Below are 17,674 nucleotides of genomic sequence, written 5' to 3' on the forward strand. Positions count from 1 at the left end.
GGAGTAAACACTGATAAAATCTTGACAAATATGCCAGAAATGCATTCCAGCTATTTCGGACAAAAGCAGCAAAGTATTCATCAAAGTGCAAATTTCCATCAGAGCCCTGAAGCCTCGGAGATAAAAAAGGGATTTAAGTCTTGTGACTTGTGACAAGATATTTGGTTGACAGACTGTCACGACACAAAATGCTTCATCAACATTACACAGATAAACTAAAACCCAGTGCTCCACACCTGCTCCTTTCAATCCTGGTGACATCCCCAAACGATGCAGCTCAGGATCTCCCCAAAACCTGACAGCTTTTGCACTTCCAGTGTTTTCAGCTCTCACTGACCTACAGCAGCAGAACTCAGAGCTCTGAGTTTGCTAAGTGTTTCACCTTAATAGATTGCTCAGGAAGGATTAGAGACCCAACAGGGATTAATAAGGCCCCAAAAAAACCCCAAAGCTGAGGAGTCACGGGAAAAAGGATGGCACCAAGTGTATTTCAGTACTTGCTGTTAAAAGGGGCAAATTCTACTGGACAAAACCAAACATATGAACTGTGTACAAAACTGCCACTCTCAATTACAAAAGAACAGCGAGATGACAGAGAAAATATTCTATCTCACTGTACTGTGTAACAGAACTGTGTGTTTCTACTTTAATACTCAGTTTCCAGTTGGCACCCTAAGGGTTATGTTGTTTTAAAAACTACACACAACAGCCCTGGCAAATGACAATCCAGCCAAGAAACTGGGAAACAATCACTACAGGATGTTTTTTTCTCAGTGTAAACATTACACAGAAAAAAAAAAAGTATTCCTGATCTACAGGAAGAAAGCGTGGAACACCATAATCCAAACCTCTCTCTTTAAAACAGCAGTCATGAACACTCTCTGCAGTCAAGAGTGGGCATCCTGGCCATGATTGCCTAAAACATGGGTGGAACCACAGAGGCAGAAGGGTTTTAATGCTCAGTAATAACAAGAAAAAAAGTGTTGACAGAGGAGTGTGCAATGAAGTAAGATTTATAGGAACAGAGTTATGAAACGCTACTCAGCAGTGACAAAGAGTATTTTGGAAGCTGCTGTTCCACATATGATTCACCTACTGCCCACTGGTCTGAAACTTGGCCTCATCTGTCTTTCAGAGCCACACGAGGAGCAGCAGAACCACAGACAGTTCAAGGAGGTGATTCAGAGAATATTTCCAATTCCGAAGGCATGAATTTAATACACTCATATCAAAGCAGCACAAATCCATCTGTGCAATGCCGAGGAGCCTGTAACTCTCCAGGAAAACGGCAAGAAGGCACAGAGCAGACTGAAAGGACAATGCTCATCATGGCAGCCTCAGAAAATACATCCAAAAATCAGCTGTGTCCATGAATAAACCCCTATAAATTACACCCTGGGCTGTGCTGTTCCCCACCACGTTCCTGTACATTACGCCGAGTTCTCGACTGCTCAGAGTATAAACAAACTGCACAGTGGCCCATTAGTGGTTTTCAAGTTTATGCTAAGCGTTGCAATTTATTGCTGTTCTTTAGGTTAATGTACTATTATTTCATGTATTTATAACATATTTCTGGATTTGTTGTTAATTATGATGTAATGTTTAGATACCAAAGATCAATCAAGACCCCATAGTGTTTACAGATATATGTTAATAAAGTACAAAGTACACCAGATCTCTCACGATGCAAAGTTTATTCCATAGCTCAAGGTCAATGTTACATTTAATACTCACGTCTGTATTTTAAAATTTTATCTATCCTCTTCTGTCTGAACTAGTAAAGGGAATTACAGATGTGAGATTTTGTTTAATTTTGGTTAATTAATGCTTAAGATATTTTCATATTCTTTTCAGTCCTAGACTCTCTCCATCTTTCTTGCAGGCCTTCAGGCACTGGAAGGCCACAAATACACCACTCCAAAGCCTCCTCTTTTCCAGGCTGAACAATCCCAATTCTCTCAGCCTTCCCTCACATAAGAGGGGCTCCAGCCATCTGAACATTTTGGTGACCTCCTCTAGATTTGCTCCAAAAGGTCAACATCCTTCCTGTCTTCTCCTTTTTCCTCCAATTACTCTTCTATGCTTCTTTCTAACTTCAACTTTGCTATTTCTCTGCACTTCAAACATTATGATGTAAAACCCTCCAGAAAAACGGAATTAAAATGTAGCTACCATTCAGAGTCTGCCCTGAGTGACACAGTTGGGAAATTTAATATACAGAGTCCTCCAAGGACACATCACATGTCAAACAGCTCCACTGAGGATCAGCTTTCAAGACTGTACAGATCAGAAAATAATTTCTGATACTACAGAATCACAGAACCACAGGATGGCTCAGGTTGAAGAGGCTGCAGAGGCTCATCTGGACCAACCTCCCTGCTCAAACAGTCAGCCCAGAGCACCTGGCACAGGACTGTGCCCAGGTAAATCATGTAGCAGCTAGCAAATAAATCTCACCATGCTGAATCTTGTATTTTAATAACAATGACAAGAAATAAAGTACATTTTGACTGTCCTAGTACTCTTTTTTTCCCCCCTACCATCCCTTTGTCAGCTGTATGGAGTTACACCAGGTGCAATCTGTACATCCTTCTGCATTTCACTGCATTTAATTAAACTTGGAGAGCAGGACCAGCACTGCTGCAACAGGAACGTGACCTGCTCATGATCACTGTGCTGTGTCACAGAGAAAAAACACCCTGGTTTGAAGCACAGGACTCAAGTATTTAATTAAGCTGTGCAGGGAGATGGCAGCAAGGAAAAAACAGTATCATTAAACAATGAGAAAGAGCAGCAGTCCCGAGGAGGTAAGGGTCAAAATAAATTAGAAACCTGGTCTGCATGTGAATTTTTTTGGTTGAGAAAATTAAGGAAATGATGTAGCAACGAACATAAATGAAAAAATAATAAAATCATGGACTACACAATATGATTTATCAGACCCAACTCTGTCTCCCCACGTCCTCAACACTGATTTCAGTTCCTACAAAAGCAAGGGCAGAATGTGGACACAGTGAGAGATTCACGTGGGGACTTTATAATAGAGAGCTGAGCTCTCCATTAATAACTGAGTCTGCAAATGCCACTGCTCAGGGCTCTGTCTCCCCAAGGCAGCCAAGCTACTTCTAATTGCAGCAGCTTCTTCTTGTCAGATCTCATCCAAGGCTGATCAACTTCCCAAAATCAATCTTTATTATTTCAAGCCTGTCCCCAGCTTCTCTCCTACAAACAAGAAAGTCTCTCTTGCAGAGACTTTCAATAACTGCAACTACATGAACATGTCAAAGACATGAAGGAATTTCTCCTAGCCATGGAGGTTCACATCCAATGTTTGGAAGTTGTTCCAACACTTTGCTACCTGGGCACAGGAGGTGACACAACCTTGACCAGTCTCTGTGGAATCACGTCACCAAAACATCACTGCATTCCCTGGAAATTCCCTGTCAAATCGAGTGTGTTCTGTGGCAGCCAGGCTGGAATGTTTTTATCATTCCCTCTGTTTACCTCCAGCGACTGAAGTCAGTTCTAGCTGCAGTTTGGGAGTGGGAATAACAAAAGTCTGACAGAGTAAAGGATTACAGAGGAGCTGGCCGGCAGCCTGCTGATGCTATCGTTACGTTTATTTGTCCTAGGCTGAGATAATGCTGTTTTCAGGGATTTTGTTTTTGCTGTTTACAATTTCAGATCAAAGAGAAAGGATCATCAGGTGACAGGCTAACTTTCATCTGCAAGTAAATGAGCTTCCTCAGTTCAGAACATGCTATGCCTTCATTAAAAACCTTCCAGAATGCTCTTGGGTAAAAATATGAGTGCACTAAGTGTTGCCTCACAATGCTGGAGCTGGAGGACAAGAAAATGTAACTTTAACCAAAACATGCACCACATACATGAGTGCATTTTCCCTCTTTAGAGCTCAGCTGTGAAAGCACAGATCCTCTGAGAGGTTCAGTTCTCTCTCTGACTCAGTTAAATACAACCAGAGCTTGCAATGGACCTTCCTGGTGCTACTCAGTGCATCAGACAGGGTGTTCTTTGTCCTCTTAAGGGAAAAAAAATATAAAATCTAAAGCACAAGTGGCACTTAAAGGCTAAAAGATCTTAATCTGATAAAACCAAAACAGGGACTTCTGTCTGTGTTTGCAGAACAGTGACCTTGAAGGTTGTGACCTTGGGACTCTCATCCAACCAGTGAATTATCTCAGCTCTTCACATTCTTCCATGGTCATTGTCTTCACAATTCCCTTCTGAGGCAGAAGTCCACTTTCCATCCCACCCCATCTTCATCTGAGTCACAAAGAGCAGATTTTGGGAAATGTGGGGTGAAGCTCTGTCGGCCAAAATCTCATGTATAAAAGCAGCTGATTACTGTTTCATGGACATTTAAATCCCACATACAACATGGGCATAAAGATGATGTTTAAACAATTTATAATGGGTACTAACTAAACAAATTCTGACACTGATAATCACTCATGTCCATCAACACAAATTAGAACTTTTTATAGCTCTGCTACAGAAGGTGACCTTTAAGACATTGGCCTTGATTCACAGCTAGTCTTAAACCAGGGGGAAAAAAAAAGGGAAAAGGGAAAAGGGAAGAGGTCTGGTAGCAAATGTATAAATACTGTTCTAACCAGAAAGGAGGTACAGAGGCTCCCAGTGTGGGCTGCTTTCAGAGTTTTACATTGAACAGTCTCCAAAATTCTTGTCTAATGCTCCTCACTATGAAATTCACACAACAAAAGAGCAGCACCAGCAACAACTCTTCTCACTAAACAGCTACAAGTGTTGTTATTCCAAAAGAAAAAGGTAAAACAATCCCTCGTATTATAGAAATATTTCAAATTATGTGTGTTGAGATTCACAGGTACCAATGCAATATTGTTTAATTATCATGGGAGCTGTGAAATCCACCAACACACCTCAGACTGGTTAGAATTTTCTCCATTTTGTGCCATTCCAAAAGCTATACTGTTCACATCCCAAATGAAAACTGTGCGGCAAACTAGGAAAAAATTTTACTATGTTGATTCTGAGAATTTTAATGCAATGCTTTCACAGAGATGCTAATACTATATCCCAAAAAAACATGTATCAATAAGGGTTTCTTCTCTAAAACATGTTCTGTTTGGTTTCCAATGTGTGCCTTGAAAACAAATTTATCAGCTGTAAAAACCAGAAGAACATCTTTGTTCCTCATGACTGAAGTCCTGTGCTTTGGGTTTCAATATTGGGTCCTTGTATGAAAGGAGAACAAAAATAACTCTAAAACATTAAACACATTATAGAACATGCCCAAGTAGATGGCAGAGTTTGTGATACACACAGATCTCATTGCTCTTTGTAGTATTTATAAAAATTATTTGTCAGTGCTATATATATTATCCCAAATGAACAGTTTTTCCTAATTTCCTCTCACTTTCCAGATTGGTTATTCCTTCTTACAGTAAACCACTGCCTGGGACAGCAATTACACTTTTCCAGAATGGTAGCAGGAAAGCTTTAGAGTACTTAAACTCCCAGTAACATAAATTCACCCAGATCAAAACGTTATCAACCACTGCTGCATTCAATAAAGCTCTCACATTCTACTTGTTCCCAAGGTAAGGCAAGGAACTTCAGGGAAATTGCTCAACTCACAGGAGAGAAAAAGGTTTGAAGGAACTGTAATCAGGGCACCAGAGCCACCCAAGCTCCCCGTGCCAGGGTCATAATCACAGAGCCCCAGGCTGTCCCTGTCACAGTGCTTTACATCTGCCAGGCTGTCACAAGTCTGTGCTTTCCGTGTGTAATTGCATCAGCAAGTGCAATACTCATTTCTTAGCCTGTGGTGACATTTTTATTTCTGTATTTAAAGCAGGTTCCTCAGCAGTTGCTCAGTGCTCCAAAGGTGAGGCTCTGCTGGTGCCCAAAGCGTTGCCATGAAGGACTCGAGCAGAACTTGCTGTTATCACAGCCACAGCAGTGAAAACCACCTCCCTCTTCCCACTTCACCAGTAAATCATTGTTTAAAATACCATTTCAGGCTTTTCCACCCTTGGATAACATCCTAACTTAGTCCTGCATCTCTGACAGGGGGATTTTTCAACTGGGCAGTCCCTGCAGGTTCCCCCACTTTGCTAAGAAAAGTTAATCACAGCCTTTTGATTAACTCTTCCTTTCAACTCTGGAATTGTCTGTCTGTGGCTTTTCCCAGCAGAGTCAAGCAAACGCTGACAGTTCCTTCACGGGCACGAGACAAATGTTGAACATGTTACATGAGAAAAGGTTAAGTGCAAACACAGCCAATAATCAGGGCTCTTTGGAGGCAGTGCCAGATCTGAATAAATCTGACAGCACCTCATTGCAAAGGGCAAGAATTTATTATTGTCCAGGTTAAACGCTCTGCTCTTATCCCTTCTGTGGCTGGAGCACAAGAAAGGCTCTTTGTGTGCTGAAACAAACATTAAAGTGCCAACATACACAGAATGTATAAGGTGTCTGGGGATTATTCTTCAGCAAAGAGTTTAACTTACTTTGGCTTCAGTCTCTCCCCTGTGAAGTGTGTACAAATGATGGACGGCACTTTGTGATGATGACCAAGGATGTGTCAGGATTTGAAAAACATGGAAATCATGGCCTAACGTGTCAGTGGTGACCAGCAACATCCCTGGGTAAAAAAAAAAAAGAAGAAAAAGGAAAAAGAAACACAAAAGCACAAGAGATTAATCGCTGTGAAAGAAGAGGCTTTAAATGTCTATCTAAAAACACTGAGTGTGGCTTACATTTGGGGTTTGGAAACAGAAGAAAACAGACACAGAAAATTACTGCATTGAAAGGGATTCACCTCATAAAAATGAATCAGAACTTCAACTGAAATCAGAGTCACAGCATTGCTACTTAAATACTAATATATTATTAAGTATTAATATAGTATTACAAAACAAATCTATAAAAACATCTGAAATATCTGAATATTCCAACTAAACTTGAGAGTTGTGTGACCAAGATGAAGCACTGAAGTGATGAATGTTACAGCAAAACCCCAAAATGCTCTTCCCTGGGCAAGAGCCAGTCTAAAGGAGATTGATGTCTCCATAAACACAATTTTTGGAAGAAGAGACATTATCGAAATCCAGCCAAAACAGCCCAAACCAAACCAATCCTGAAGAAGTATCTTCCTTACAAATGAAAGAAACTGTCTGATTTATGAAAGGCAGCAAACCAGAGTTCAGAGCTTTCAAATTAAACACTGAATGAGGTACCAACTTCATTAAAAACAGCTCACTGGTGGAGATACTGAAATGGTTCAATTGGAAGATCAGCAGAACCACAGTAACTTATATTTGCTATTTACTTTTTTATCCCATTATGTGTCAGCCCATAATCCACTTTTTAAACATTCACAAACATATTTGAAGTCAATTTGCCATAAATTTATACCAATTTATACCAAAATTAAGTTATTTTTGTACATATAAGAAAGGCACAGCATCATGGCAGAATTTAGGATTACAGTAACAAACTGCAGATTAGTTTTTTCTGTTATTAATGAAATTTAAGAAGTTACCACCCCAAGTAACCCTCTCACATTTAATTAACATCAAGTACAAAGTGATTTTAGCAGTTTTATAACTACAGTCTCAATAATTTTCAAGGTACCCATCTATTAAAGAAAAACCAGGAATTCCCATACAGGGAATTATCAGTTGTAATAATTCTCCACATAAAACACAACTGAAATCTTGTATCCTGCAGGAAGAGAACTTAGTCTCATGTTTTACATCACACTTATTCAGAGGAGAAATGCCATAAATTTCTGCCATAAATGAGTGTTCATTGCCTTCATTTATTCATAGGTATCTGTATCTGCCATCCCAGATTCAACCAGGACACATCTGCAACCTCTCACATGTTACCACTTGCAAAATTTTAGATTTAACCTGGAAAAAACATACAAGCAGCAGAGTAAAGATTAAGTGTAATTAGCTTTTCTACCAGACCACCATCATTCAGTCTGTATCCTGGGTGTTTCCAGTGGCCAAAGCCTTGACCCTGGGAGCCCAATGCCCTGACACCCCAGCCAGGGTGGCACCAGCAGGGCACACCTCAGCTTCTCTGCCCAAAACTCTCCTGCAGGAATGATCCTGGCAAGGTAAACAGGCCCTTCCAAGGCCATGAGGCCCACCAGCAGCAAGGTACAAAACCAGAGAAATCCAAATTGCACTCGGAGACAAAACTGCCTACAAGTTTCCCCTCGGCTTGACCACTGAGGCTGGCAGGGACTGGACCCGCCAGGCCACCCACGCTGCACCCAGGCATTTCCTGCAGCTCCCAACCGCCCCATCTCACATCTGAGCTCAGCAAGATTCCCTCCAGCAGACACACTTTTACTGTTCCCGGCTGTTCCTCCAGCCCTGAGTGTTAGAAATGAAAGGGAGTTTGTTATGGAGCTGAGAAATCCGGGAGAGCATTGGGGTATTATGGTTGGGCGGTAAGGCATGTGAGCTGAGGTTGGGCTGGATGTTAATGTTGGCTTAACTGGCAATTTCCTTGATTTGTAGTGACTGTGTTGATAGGAAATCCAGCTCGAGTTGCTCCGGTGTGAGGCAGCCAAGCCTTTCGTGTGGGATTGTGCACACAATTTGCATTAATTCTGTTCTGCAACATCACAAACTACACTTCCCTTCTAGTCAAGTGTGCGGTCCTCAATAATATATAGCATTTCCAGCAGAGAAAGCTGGAAGCAAAGAGGGGTTTGTGAGCTGGAATTAGGCTGCCTCTGTTACTGGAGTGAGGCTATTCCAACAGATCTAATCCAACCCAGTAAGAATTTATCTTCTCTATTGCCATGTTTTTCTCTCCTCAGTAGAGCCTTAGACAGTTTTATATAGCAGTAGAGGGTGCTTTGGGTCCTTCTGTGCTCTTTCTTATTCCCAATGGAAAGAGAAGCTTTGGAGCTCCTTTGGAGAAGGAGAAGCTGGAAGAGATGGATCCGTAAGACTTCTCACAACACGGAGCAGACAGGCTCTGCAAATGGATATTTTCATTTCCCCTAAAACTGGAGGAGTCTTTTCTAAATCCAGCCCCAGGGCTGAGTGCACCCCGAGACCCCAGCAGAGCGTTCCTCGTGTGGATCGCAGCACAAGGCACGGCAGATCATAAAAAAAACTTCAAATGTGCCAAAAATCTATCTGGCAGTGGAGACAAAAAGCTGTGTGATAATCCTGAGCCAGTGCAAACAGCAGGATCAGCACCCTGCCTTGTCCATGCAGTCCTTGGGTGTTCAGCTCAGCAGGATTTGGTTTCCAGCGCTGGCGAGAGCCGCAGGTGTCTGTGGGCAGAGTGAGGATATCATCCCACCCTGCTCCTCACAGACTTTTCCCAGCCCCAAAACCCTGTCTCTAGGCTGAGCAGGGCTCCCTGTGGGCACAAACACCACAGCCTGTGGCACACAAGTCCCCAGAGCCCACGGTGGCACCTGTTTGGTGACAGCTCAGATCCAAACAGCCACAGCCACAACCTCCACTCATCTACCTGCAGCTCTGAGCAGCTCCAGATGATCCTCCCAGCTCTTGGTTCCATGAGTGCTTTGCCTTTGGGGTTGCTGGATTTGGGTTGGGGTTTCTTTTCTCTGTTTTTGCTAACACGAAGGAGTACAGAAGTGAAAGATAATACATTTGTGGCTGGAAAGGAATTGACTTAAAAATAGAAAGATGGGTGGTATCTGATTTGGCACTTTGGGTCTAAGCTAAACTCCTGCTGCCTGTCCTGTTTGGAATAAATGCATTTATTAGATGAAAGCCCAGGGAAAACAGGCCCTTCGCTTGTATTAGAGACTCCTTTTCAGTAAGTTAAAGAAGGACCTTTCACACCCACATTTGCATTTGAAGTACAAATATATTCTGGCAGGACTTGTATCAACACGGAGGTCCCAAGCACAACACCACAGATGGGAAAGAACGTGTATTTATAAAACAGCATTTTGAAATCTCTGCCTCGCTCCTGTTATTCAAACAATAAATCACCCATGTTTCAGAACACTGGGCTGGGGTTTGTGGTGGGATTTTCCAGCTCTCATTACCTCCCGTTGAAGATTCCCAGTTTGCCATTATCACAGCTCAGCCATTTGGTTTCTCTCTCCATCTCCCTGCAGCATCCCGGCAGGAATACCTAATCCCAGCGGAGAAACACAAACTGCAATCCTGCTCCTACCTCACACTTTCACTTTCAAGTGCAGGAAACTTCAACTCAAGCTTTTTAAGAGGCCTTGGGACAGTTTTCCCAAAAAGTTCTTCGGACGGAAATGCAGGTTAAAGCTGTGCTAAGTTCAGTCCAAATGTTTTCTCTTATGAGGGACTTTATGGATGAATAATCAGAGATGAAAAGTGAATAATTCTCGAGGATTTCCTGCTTATTTTTCAAACTGGCATTAATCCCTGTTTAACAGATAGCAGCTGAAATCCATTGGAAGTCTTGCATACACAGGACCCAGTGGAAATTTATGTGCAAACCAGACTTTATTTAGTATATATCTCACTGCAAAAATTCTGATATTGCTTATCCGCAATATGAGGGTGCAGCCAGATTAAATTAATGACTGTTTTACTGTGTGGTTGTTTGAAATCCACAGAGATGCTTAAAATCCAGTTTAAAAGGAACAGATATCCTAGATGAGAAAACAAAAAAAAACAAACTAGCAAAGCTTTGTTTTACCTGCCCTAATTTACAGCTTCCTACTTTTCCTGCATTCTCTTTGGGAAACAATCAGCTTCTTTCAGGACAGAAACACAAACACAAGGAATATATGCATAAAAGGAAAAACTAGTACAGATGTAGACTGTGGGTTAAGAGCTATTTCTGCAGTATCAGAAGACTAAACCAGACTCTGGCCTGGCCATAAACTAAGCCCACGCCCTAAATGAGGTGCCAAGCCACAAAAAGCATTTGCGTCAACTGGGAATACAAGGAAAAGAAGGACTTCTAATTATAGGGCCTGGAAGCGGAAGCCCGGAGTGATTAGGAGCTGAGGCTGCTCTCTGTTTATCTGGGAGCTTCCTCCCCTCTCTCTGACAGACCAGCAGGGTGGGACTGGAGCTGCTGATGGGACACAGAGTTCTCCTGCAGCCCCGGGGGTAATGAGAGAGGCTGCGAGAGCTGAGCAGCTCCACCACATCCTATTTCTAACACCTCCCTAATTGCAGAGATTGGGGTTTCACCAGGAGCTTCCCTTTCCATTTGCCGAGGGGTCAGGAGGGTTTTCCACCTCCCCAGGCAGTGTCACTGTGCTGAAAGGATTCAACACCTTCAAACTGAGTAGGGTTTCTCTTAAAAATACCAAGGGCACGAGTGCTGGGAGATCAGACACACATCTATCTGGGTGGAGGAAATGTGTATCCATGGATAGACTGAATTTAGGGATGCAATTCTTCCATTTCCAGCCCAGCCACTGCACCATCTCACTGCTTGTCCAAAAAGTATTGCAAATGTGAACTTCTCACACTTCAGTTTTGAAATCTGAACTTTGATGCCAAGCTTTGTATTGAGCTTTGGAGGTTCCCAAAGTAGAGGATGAGAACTCAGGTGAACCACAGTGACTTAGAGCTGCTCCTGGCTCAGTCCATAGGGATTTCTCATGGCATTCCCACCTTCCCAGGCTCACTGGGACAGCATTCCTGCTCCCTGCCATTCCCACCTTGTTAGGATGTGACAAAGTTTATACAGCCCATGGTTTTCTGAAGCATCTGACTGACCTAAGAACAGTAGCTTTATTTATACTCACTTAACTCCTCTCCCAGGCAAGTCAAAATACAGCCAAATATCAGAGCTGCTCAGCCCCTGGGTTCTCCAAGTGGAACATGTGCTGCAGTTACAAAATTGGGTCTCCAAAAGCCTTAACTAAATAATGAAATTCTGATTTTAGCAAAATTCGCCGCAAAAATAAACACGAGTACGTAAAGATTTAACATAAATATTTAAAAAATCCCAAGAAGTCAAAAGAAAGAGAAGGAAAATAAAATATTATTTGGTGAATAAATAACTCCCTGTGACTCCTGTAACTCCTAAAATAATCCATGGCTGCAGCTCTTCCTTCACAACCAACCCAAAATGCAATATTTGATCGAGCCATCAATCATCCAGGATTGCTCCCCTCTTGGTGACATGAGACACAAAGACACAACTTTTATAACTGCAACTCATCAAACTGCCTGAATTGTAATATATTTGTCTTCCGAGGCAAAATCCAAGTTGGAAACCAGAAGAAAACAAACAGAAAAACTAAAGAATTATTCTGTCATTAAATAATTACAGCTTGTTTTACCCTCCAGGAGTGTTTTCCTGCCCACTTTTTCTGATCAATGGGAAAAAACTCGTGCAGAGATGTTCCAATTTCACCCTCTTTAACTATTAACTCAAGGCCACCGCTGCATTTCAATATAGAACATTAAAATAATCAGAGCAATTTCAGGTCTGTTAAAGGTGCAGTCAGGCATCCCAAGGGGGACACAGTTTAATCTGTTTTACTGCTGGCCCAACATTAATTTTCTCGTTATTAATGGGTGGAAAATCTCTTTTGTAGCCAAGGAAGCGTAATTATTTTAAATTTTCAATGTCTTGCACTTCACAGCTCTCAGCTGCTAAGCTGGCAGGAGCAACACTTCCGGAAAGCAGATCATTTATTTACCACATTTAAAAGAAAAAAAACCCCAGATATTTATAAATCAGCACAATGTTTACTGTTTACTAACTGGGAATCTTATTTGAAAACTTTCCTCTTTGACATTAAAATTGGAATCTACCTGCCCCATCCCATGGATTTAAAAGCTGCTTCTACTCCCAAACTGAGTGTGGATTTAGCTACAGCTACAGAAATATTTTAATTATTGTATTCTCAGTTTGGTTTTGAGAGCTTGCACTGAAAAATATTGTGGTTTTTGCTGCCTCTAGAAGGGTGAGAAGGCAGGATGGAGTCCTGCAGCTGGAAAATCCCTCCATGCTGTATTTAAATGTAGAGAAAAGCTTTTATCAGGAAAAGCTGCCCCAGGAGAAGACCACCAGGAAGCTTTTGTAACAAAATGTCCTTTTCAGAGGCTCTGAGGCTACTTACTCGCCTTAACAAATTGGCAATTGAAGCAGAAGCTCTAAAAAATCAAAAAGGGGATAATTCTCATCTTTCCTGGCTGCCCACAGCCACCTCCTGGGTTTGTTGTACATGGAGTTCTTGGCAGTGCAGCCTGACAGGGAAACGAGGCACAAACCTTCCAAAAACAGGACTGAGTGATTGAAACAACTTTGGAATAGCCATGAACACTTCTCCACTTAACTTGCCTCCCAAAGCAAGCAGCAGGGATGGAGATGTTTGTAGGGATGCTGCTGGAAGCCTCAGTGGAGCCCAGGAGGCCACAGGCAGGTCAGGCTCTGCAAGGACCACAGCACAGGAATTGGGACCTCCTGGCACAACTCCCTGCTCTGGTGGCCTCAGAAACTCAGACAAACTTCCAAAATTATTCATCAATTCCAAAATTATGCATAGCTGGAGGCTCCCCTGGAAAGAGGAGCTGCAGAGGAAGAGCAGCACTGCACATGAAGATGTCCTGGAATCCTCCAACACCAAACTCAACCAACACTCCAGAATCAGTGATCCTATCTAAAATTTAGGGCTGATTTATCTAATTTATTTCATCTACAAATTGTGAAAAGGACACCTCTACAGGTTTTCATGTGCCATTTATTCCCACATTGCATCCTTGAGGCTTCATGACCAAAATACACCTTGGGGAGCCCAAGAGGATTCAGCCCCTCCTCCTCTCTGTAGAAAGAAACTTTGTGGACTAAATGAACAGACTCTCCATTAATTAGGGATAAAATCATGTTACAGACAGTGAAATGAACATCATTTTAAAACCTTCACTAAAATTGCCCCCAACCATCTAAAATTTAAAGTTATAAACCACAGCTGCTGTCCAGATCCCATACAAAAAGCTCAGCAAAAATCAAGATGAATGTGTGCAATGATCAATATTTTTGAAGCACAGAAAATTGTTTTAAATTGGAATAACTACAGTTGATTCTGAAATATTTTCCTAGATGTGAAAAGGAAAGGAACAAGCTGAATTAGGTCACATATTTGTTAGCTGAAAACTTCAGTGCTGGGGACATCTAAGATTTCGTGACAAAAATCTGATTAACAAAAAAGCACTTTCTTAGGCAACAATCACAACATAGATTATTTCCATCTAAAAACTTGATCGTATCAATATCCTCACTGTTTTTATTGGGAGCAAACCATGGAAAGTAAAAACTGTGATTTATTAGTTATGCCTCGACACACAATTCAACTTCCTTCTCTCTCTGTGTCTCCAGGAAGAGGCAGCTTTTGGGTAAAACACTTTCATTTCTTGTGTCAAACCCCATCCAATCATTAACTCAACTTAACCTAAAAAGAACATTCATCCTTGTGCTTCATATTTCTAGAAATCCTGAAAAATCCCAATTTTATGACCCTAAACCACTCCAAATAAACAGAATGCATGTGTCAGCTACAACACTGACTCCGAGCACTCAGAAATAAGTTCCATTTTCCAACCTTAAAAATTCTGTCCCACACAAGCCATGTTTTTTACACAAAAGTTATTCATGCAGGCAATAGATTTTGGCCTTAAAAAAAGCTTGATGGGAAGGGGTTGTGGTAAGAAAGAAATAAATACCACGTGTCTGTGTTATTTATTGAGCAAATATATGGCAAAATCTGACCCCTGCTTCCTGTCAATGCTGAGTTTCCATCTCTCACATACCCACTGTGCTTCCCAGTGCCACTCATGGCTTTATTTGGCTTTTTTTTTAAACACAGCCTTGCCAGTTTTCAAAGTCCTGAGCACCTGTGCAGCTCCTGGGATTAAGCTGGATGGAATTAAGCTGTTTGTCAGCCCCAGAAAGGAAAATTTTCAGTGGATTTCCAGCGAACCAGAGCTGAAATGAGGAGCAAAAGTGGTGTTTGAGAGCAAGCAGCCAAGGGCAGTATCAAAAGGCACCTCTTGTTTTGTTCTCTGTAATGAGCTCAGCCTGATTGCAATGGAGCACTGCAGAATGGACTGGATGATGTTACAGCCTTGGCTTCAAACAAAATGCTGCCTTGATGTTAAATAAAGAGCACAGAGCCCTGGCTGAGTGCTGCTTTCACTGCAGGCAGGCAGGGAAGAGATCTCTGCTGGTTTGTCCTCATCCTTCCACCCAGAATCTGTGAGCAGCCAAAATTAACACCTCCTGAAGAAGTGTTTGGCCATTAAACACCATCAGATCTCAGTGTCACTCTCGAAATTATTGTCATTCCAGTACCTGAGAAAACCAAAGAATTTGATCATAATACAAGTATCCAGCAATTTGCAAAAATGTCCTTCCCTTTATGAAAAAAGCAAGTTAATTTGGTTTTGCATAAACATCCTGCTGTCCTTTAAATCTACACAATCCCAAAAACTGTCTTAAGGAGGCATTTAATTATTATTTATATAGCATTCTAATTTAAACATTTATATATATCTGTATTTATTTCACTTATTTATTTCACTTAATTAGCATTGCTTCACTCCAGGTATCATCCTTCTCCCAGAGCACAAAGCAAAATGACTGCTCTGGAATAGAGAATTCTCAGTTCACTGCACAGAGCTCCACAAAAAAAATTCCCTTCCTAGAAAATGCAGGCAGATGAGAATACAGCTTTTCTGTCACAAACTCCCAGTGAAGTGCACAGCACAGTTAAAGAGTTCTGACACAACAGATGGGGTGTCAGAATGACACCAACTGGTCAGCAAAAGTGAAAACATAAATGACAGACATTTAGTTTTATTCTCTGAAATGTGACTTCACCCTCATGATCTTGGTGGCATTTGCTGCATTTTAGAAATTGTTAATTTAGGCAAGTGGAAGCTGTTGGTTCTCTGGCCATTTTCCTGAGTGATGCTGCAATCAGTGAGAACATTATTTATCTACAGATAATGAAATGTTAATTGTCATATTAATCACATCTATTAATACACAAGGTTTGTAGCTTTCTCTGCTGCCCACAGTCATTGTTCATTTATAGAGAGGAAGGAAAGAAATACTTTTGAGGAGTTTCTTACAAGCATTTTCAAATTAAAGTTGATTTCACTCAGGAGAAAGGGTAAGATCACGAACTCTTCATCAGCAAACAAATAATAATAATTCACTACAAAAACCAGTGAAATGACTGTATTTATGGAGGACTGCAATTTAACCCAGGTGCTGATCCTCTGGACACCTGCCCATCACACCTGGCTGGCAGGATTCCAACAGGCAGGAACTCCTCAGCAGTGGGAGAAGGACTGAATCTCCTCCTTTCCACCAGAGTAAAACAGTTGCTAAAGTTTGCAATTTCCAGAAAAGACAAATTCCACATCCAACACCCCATAAAGCAGCTCAGTCATGGACACTGCAGTGTCCCAGTGCTCCCAGCAATCCCTCCAGAGCCATGGGATAAATTCCCATGGGATTTCCTGCCTAGTTCCCATCTAGCCAACACTCAGAAAGATCTCTTACCGCTGGGGTTGAAGGCCATGCAGCAGATGGGCTTCTCATGGGCAGGGAAATGAGCCACGATGCCATCACTGTCTGAGTCCTCACTCACCAGCACCTGGGGACAGCAGAGCCAGGGAGAGTTAGAGAGGGAAAACACACCTGGAGAGAATCCCAAATTATTGACAGGGATTGGTCTGTAAGGAGAAACACAGCAGAATTGGGCAGAATCCCAATTTACTGACACAGAGATTGGTTTGTCCACAGTAGAATTCACAACCTAACTGAGTCAGCTGAACATCACCAATCATCAGGAATTCTATCAGATACAGACATGAGATCTGCTGATAACCTGAGAGCAACCTGAAAGGATTACCCACTTCATGCCTGGATTTCCTATTTATTTACCCTATTCAAGTGAGGGAAAATAGAAAGCTATTCCTGTTTTGCTCCATGAATTATTGCTATTATTGCACAGAATTATCACACAGACCAGGACCCTCTCTGCTGTGCAGGAAGCTACATTTGAGGTTTCCAGTAACAAAATAACAAAATCACATCCTAGAAAGAAAAGGGAATATTTAACACTTACATAAACCAGTATTTTCATTCCAAGTATACAAGGCAAACGAGTGAAAGAACAGATCAGAGCCCAGAAAAAGTGAGTTTGCTTTCCATGAGTCCCACGGGTGGGAACAGCATAACTTTCATCCTGGACTGAGGGATGTGGATTTCCAAAGGATGCAAGGAATGCCAAGGGCTGTCTGTGTGTATGGAAGCAGCTGCACTGCGGAGCACACAGTTAACCTGGATTTTCTCTCATAAAATGTGTTCTTGTGAACAAAAAGGAATTAAAATATAGGAGAGAGTTTTCACAGCAGAGGGAAATTCAGTGGAAAAGGAAATACCTGGGCTAAGATCTCAGTTGTGCAACAGCTTCTGGGGAAAAGGACAAATGACGAGCTTTTGGGGTTTTAAACAAAAGCAGATTTGAAGCTGATAAAACTCCTGGGTCAGTCAAACTAAAGCTGAGAGTGAAGAGACACAAAGCGACCTCCAAACGACAAAATATCAATGTTTAAATGCATGAAAAGTAAAGATATTCTCAGATTTGTAGAAAATAGCCAGAAGATGTGTGGACAAAACCATGCAAGAGCAGTAGGAG

General features: G+C 41.7%; 1 protein-coding gene across 9 annotated transcripts in view; it reads right to left on the bottom strand.

The window, feature by feature from the left end:
- Positions 1-17,674, bottom strand: part of BCAS3 (BCAS3 microtubule associated cell migration factor) — a 289,031-nt gene that overhangs the window by 211,735 nt on the left and 59,622 nt on the right. For all 9 annotated transcript variants that reach the window (XM_085078501.1, XM_085078499.1, XM_085078507.1 and 6 more), the window contains exons 13-14: positions 16,534-16,627; positions 6,516-6,649 (exon numbers count right to left, since the gene is read on the bottom strand). In XM_085078501.1, the coding sequence (XP_084934627.1) occupies positions 6,516-6,649; positions 16,534-16,627 (228 nt within the window). The remainder of the gene's footprint in view (positions 1-6,515; positions 6,650-16,533; positions 16,628-17,674) is intronic.

This window comes from Lichenostomus cassidix, chromosome 19, assembly GCF_008360975.1.
Source record: "Lichenostomus cassidix isolate B80296 chromosome 19, HeHo_3.0, whole genome shotgun sequence".
Classification (NCBI taxonomy): domain Eukaryota; kingdom Metazoa; phylum Chordata; class Aves; order Passeriformes; family Meliphagidae; genus Lichenostomus; species Lichenostomus cassidix.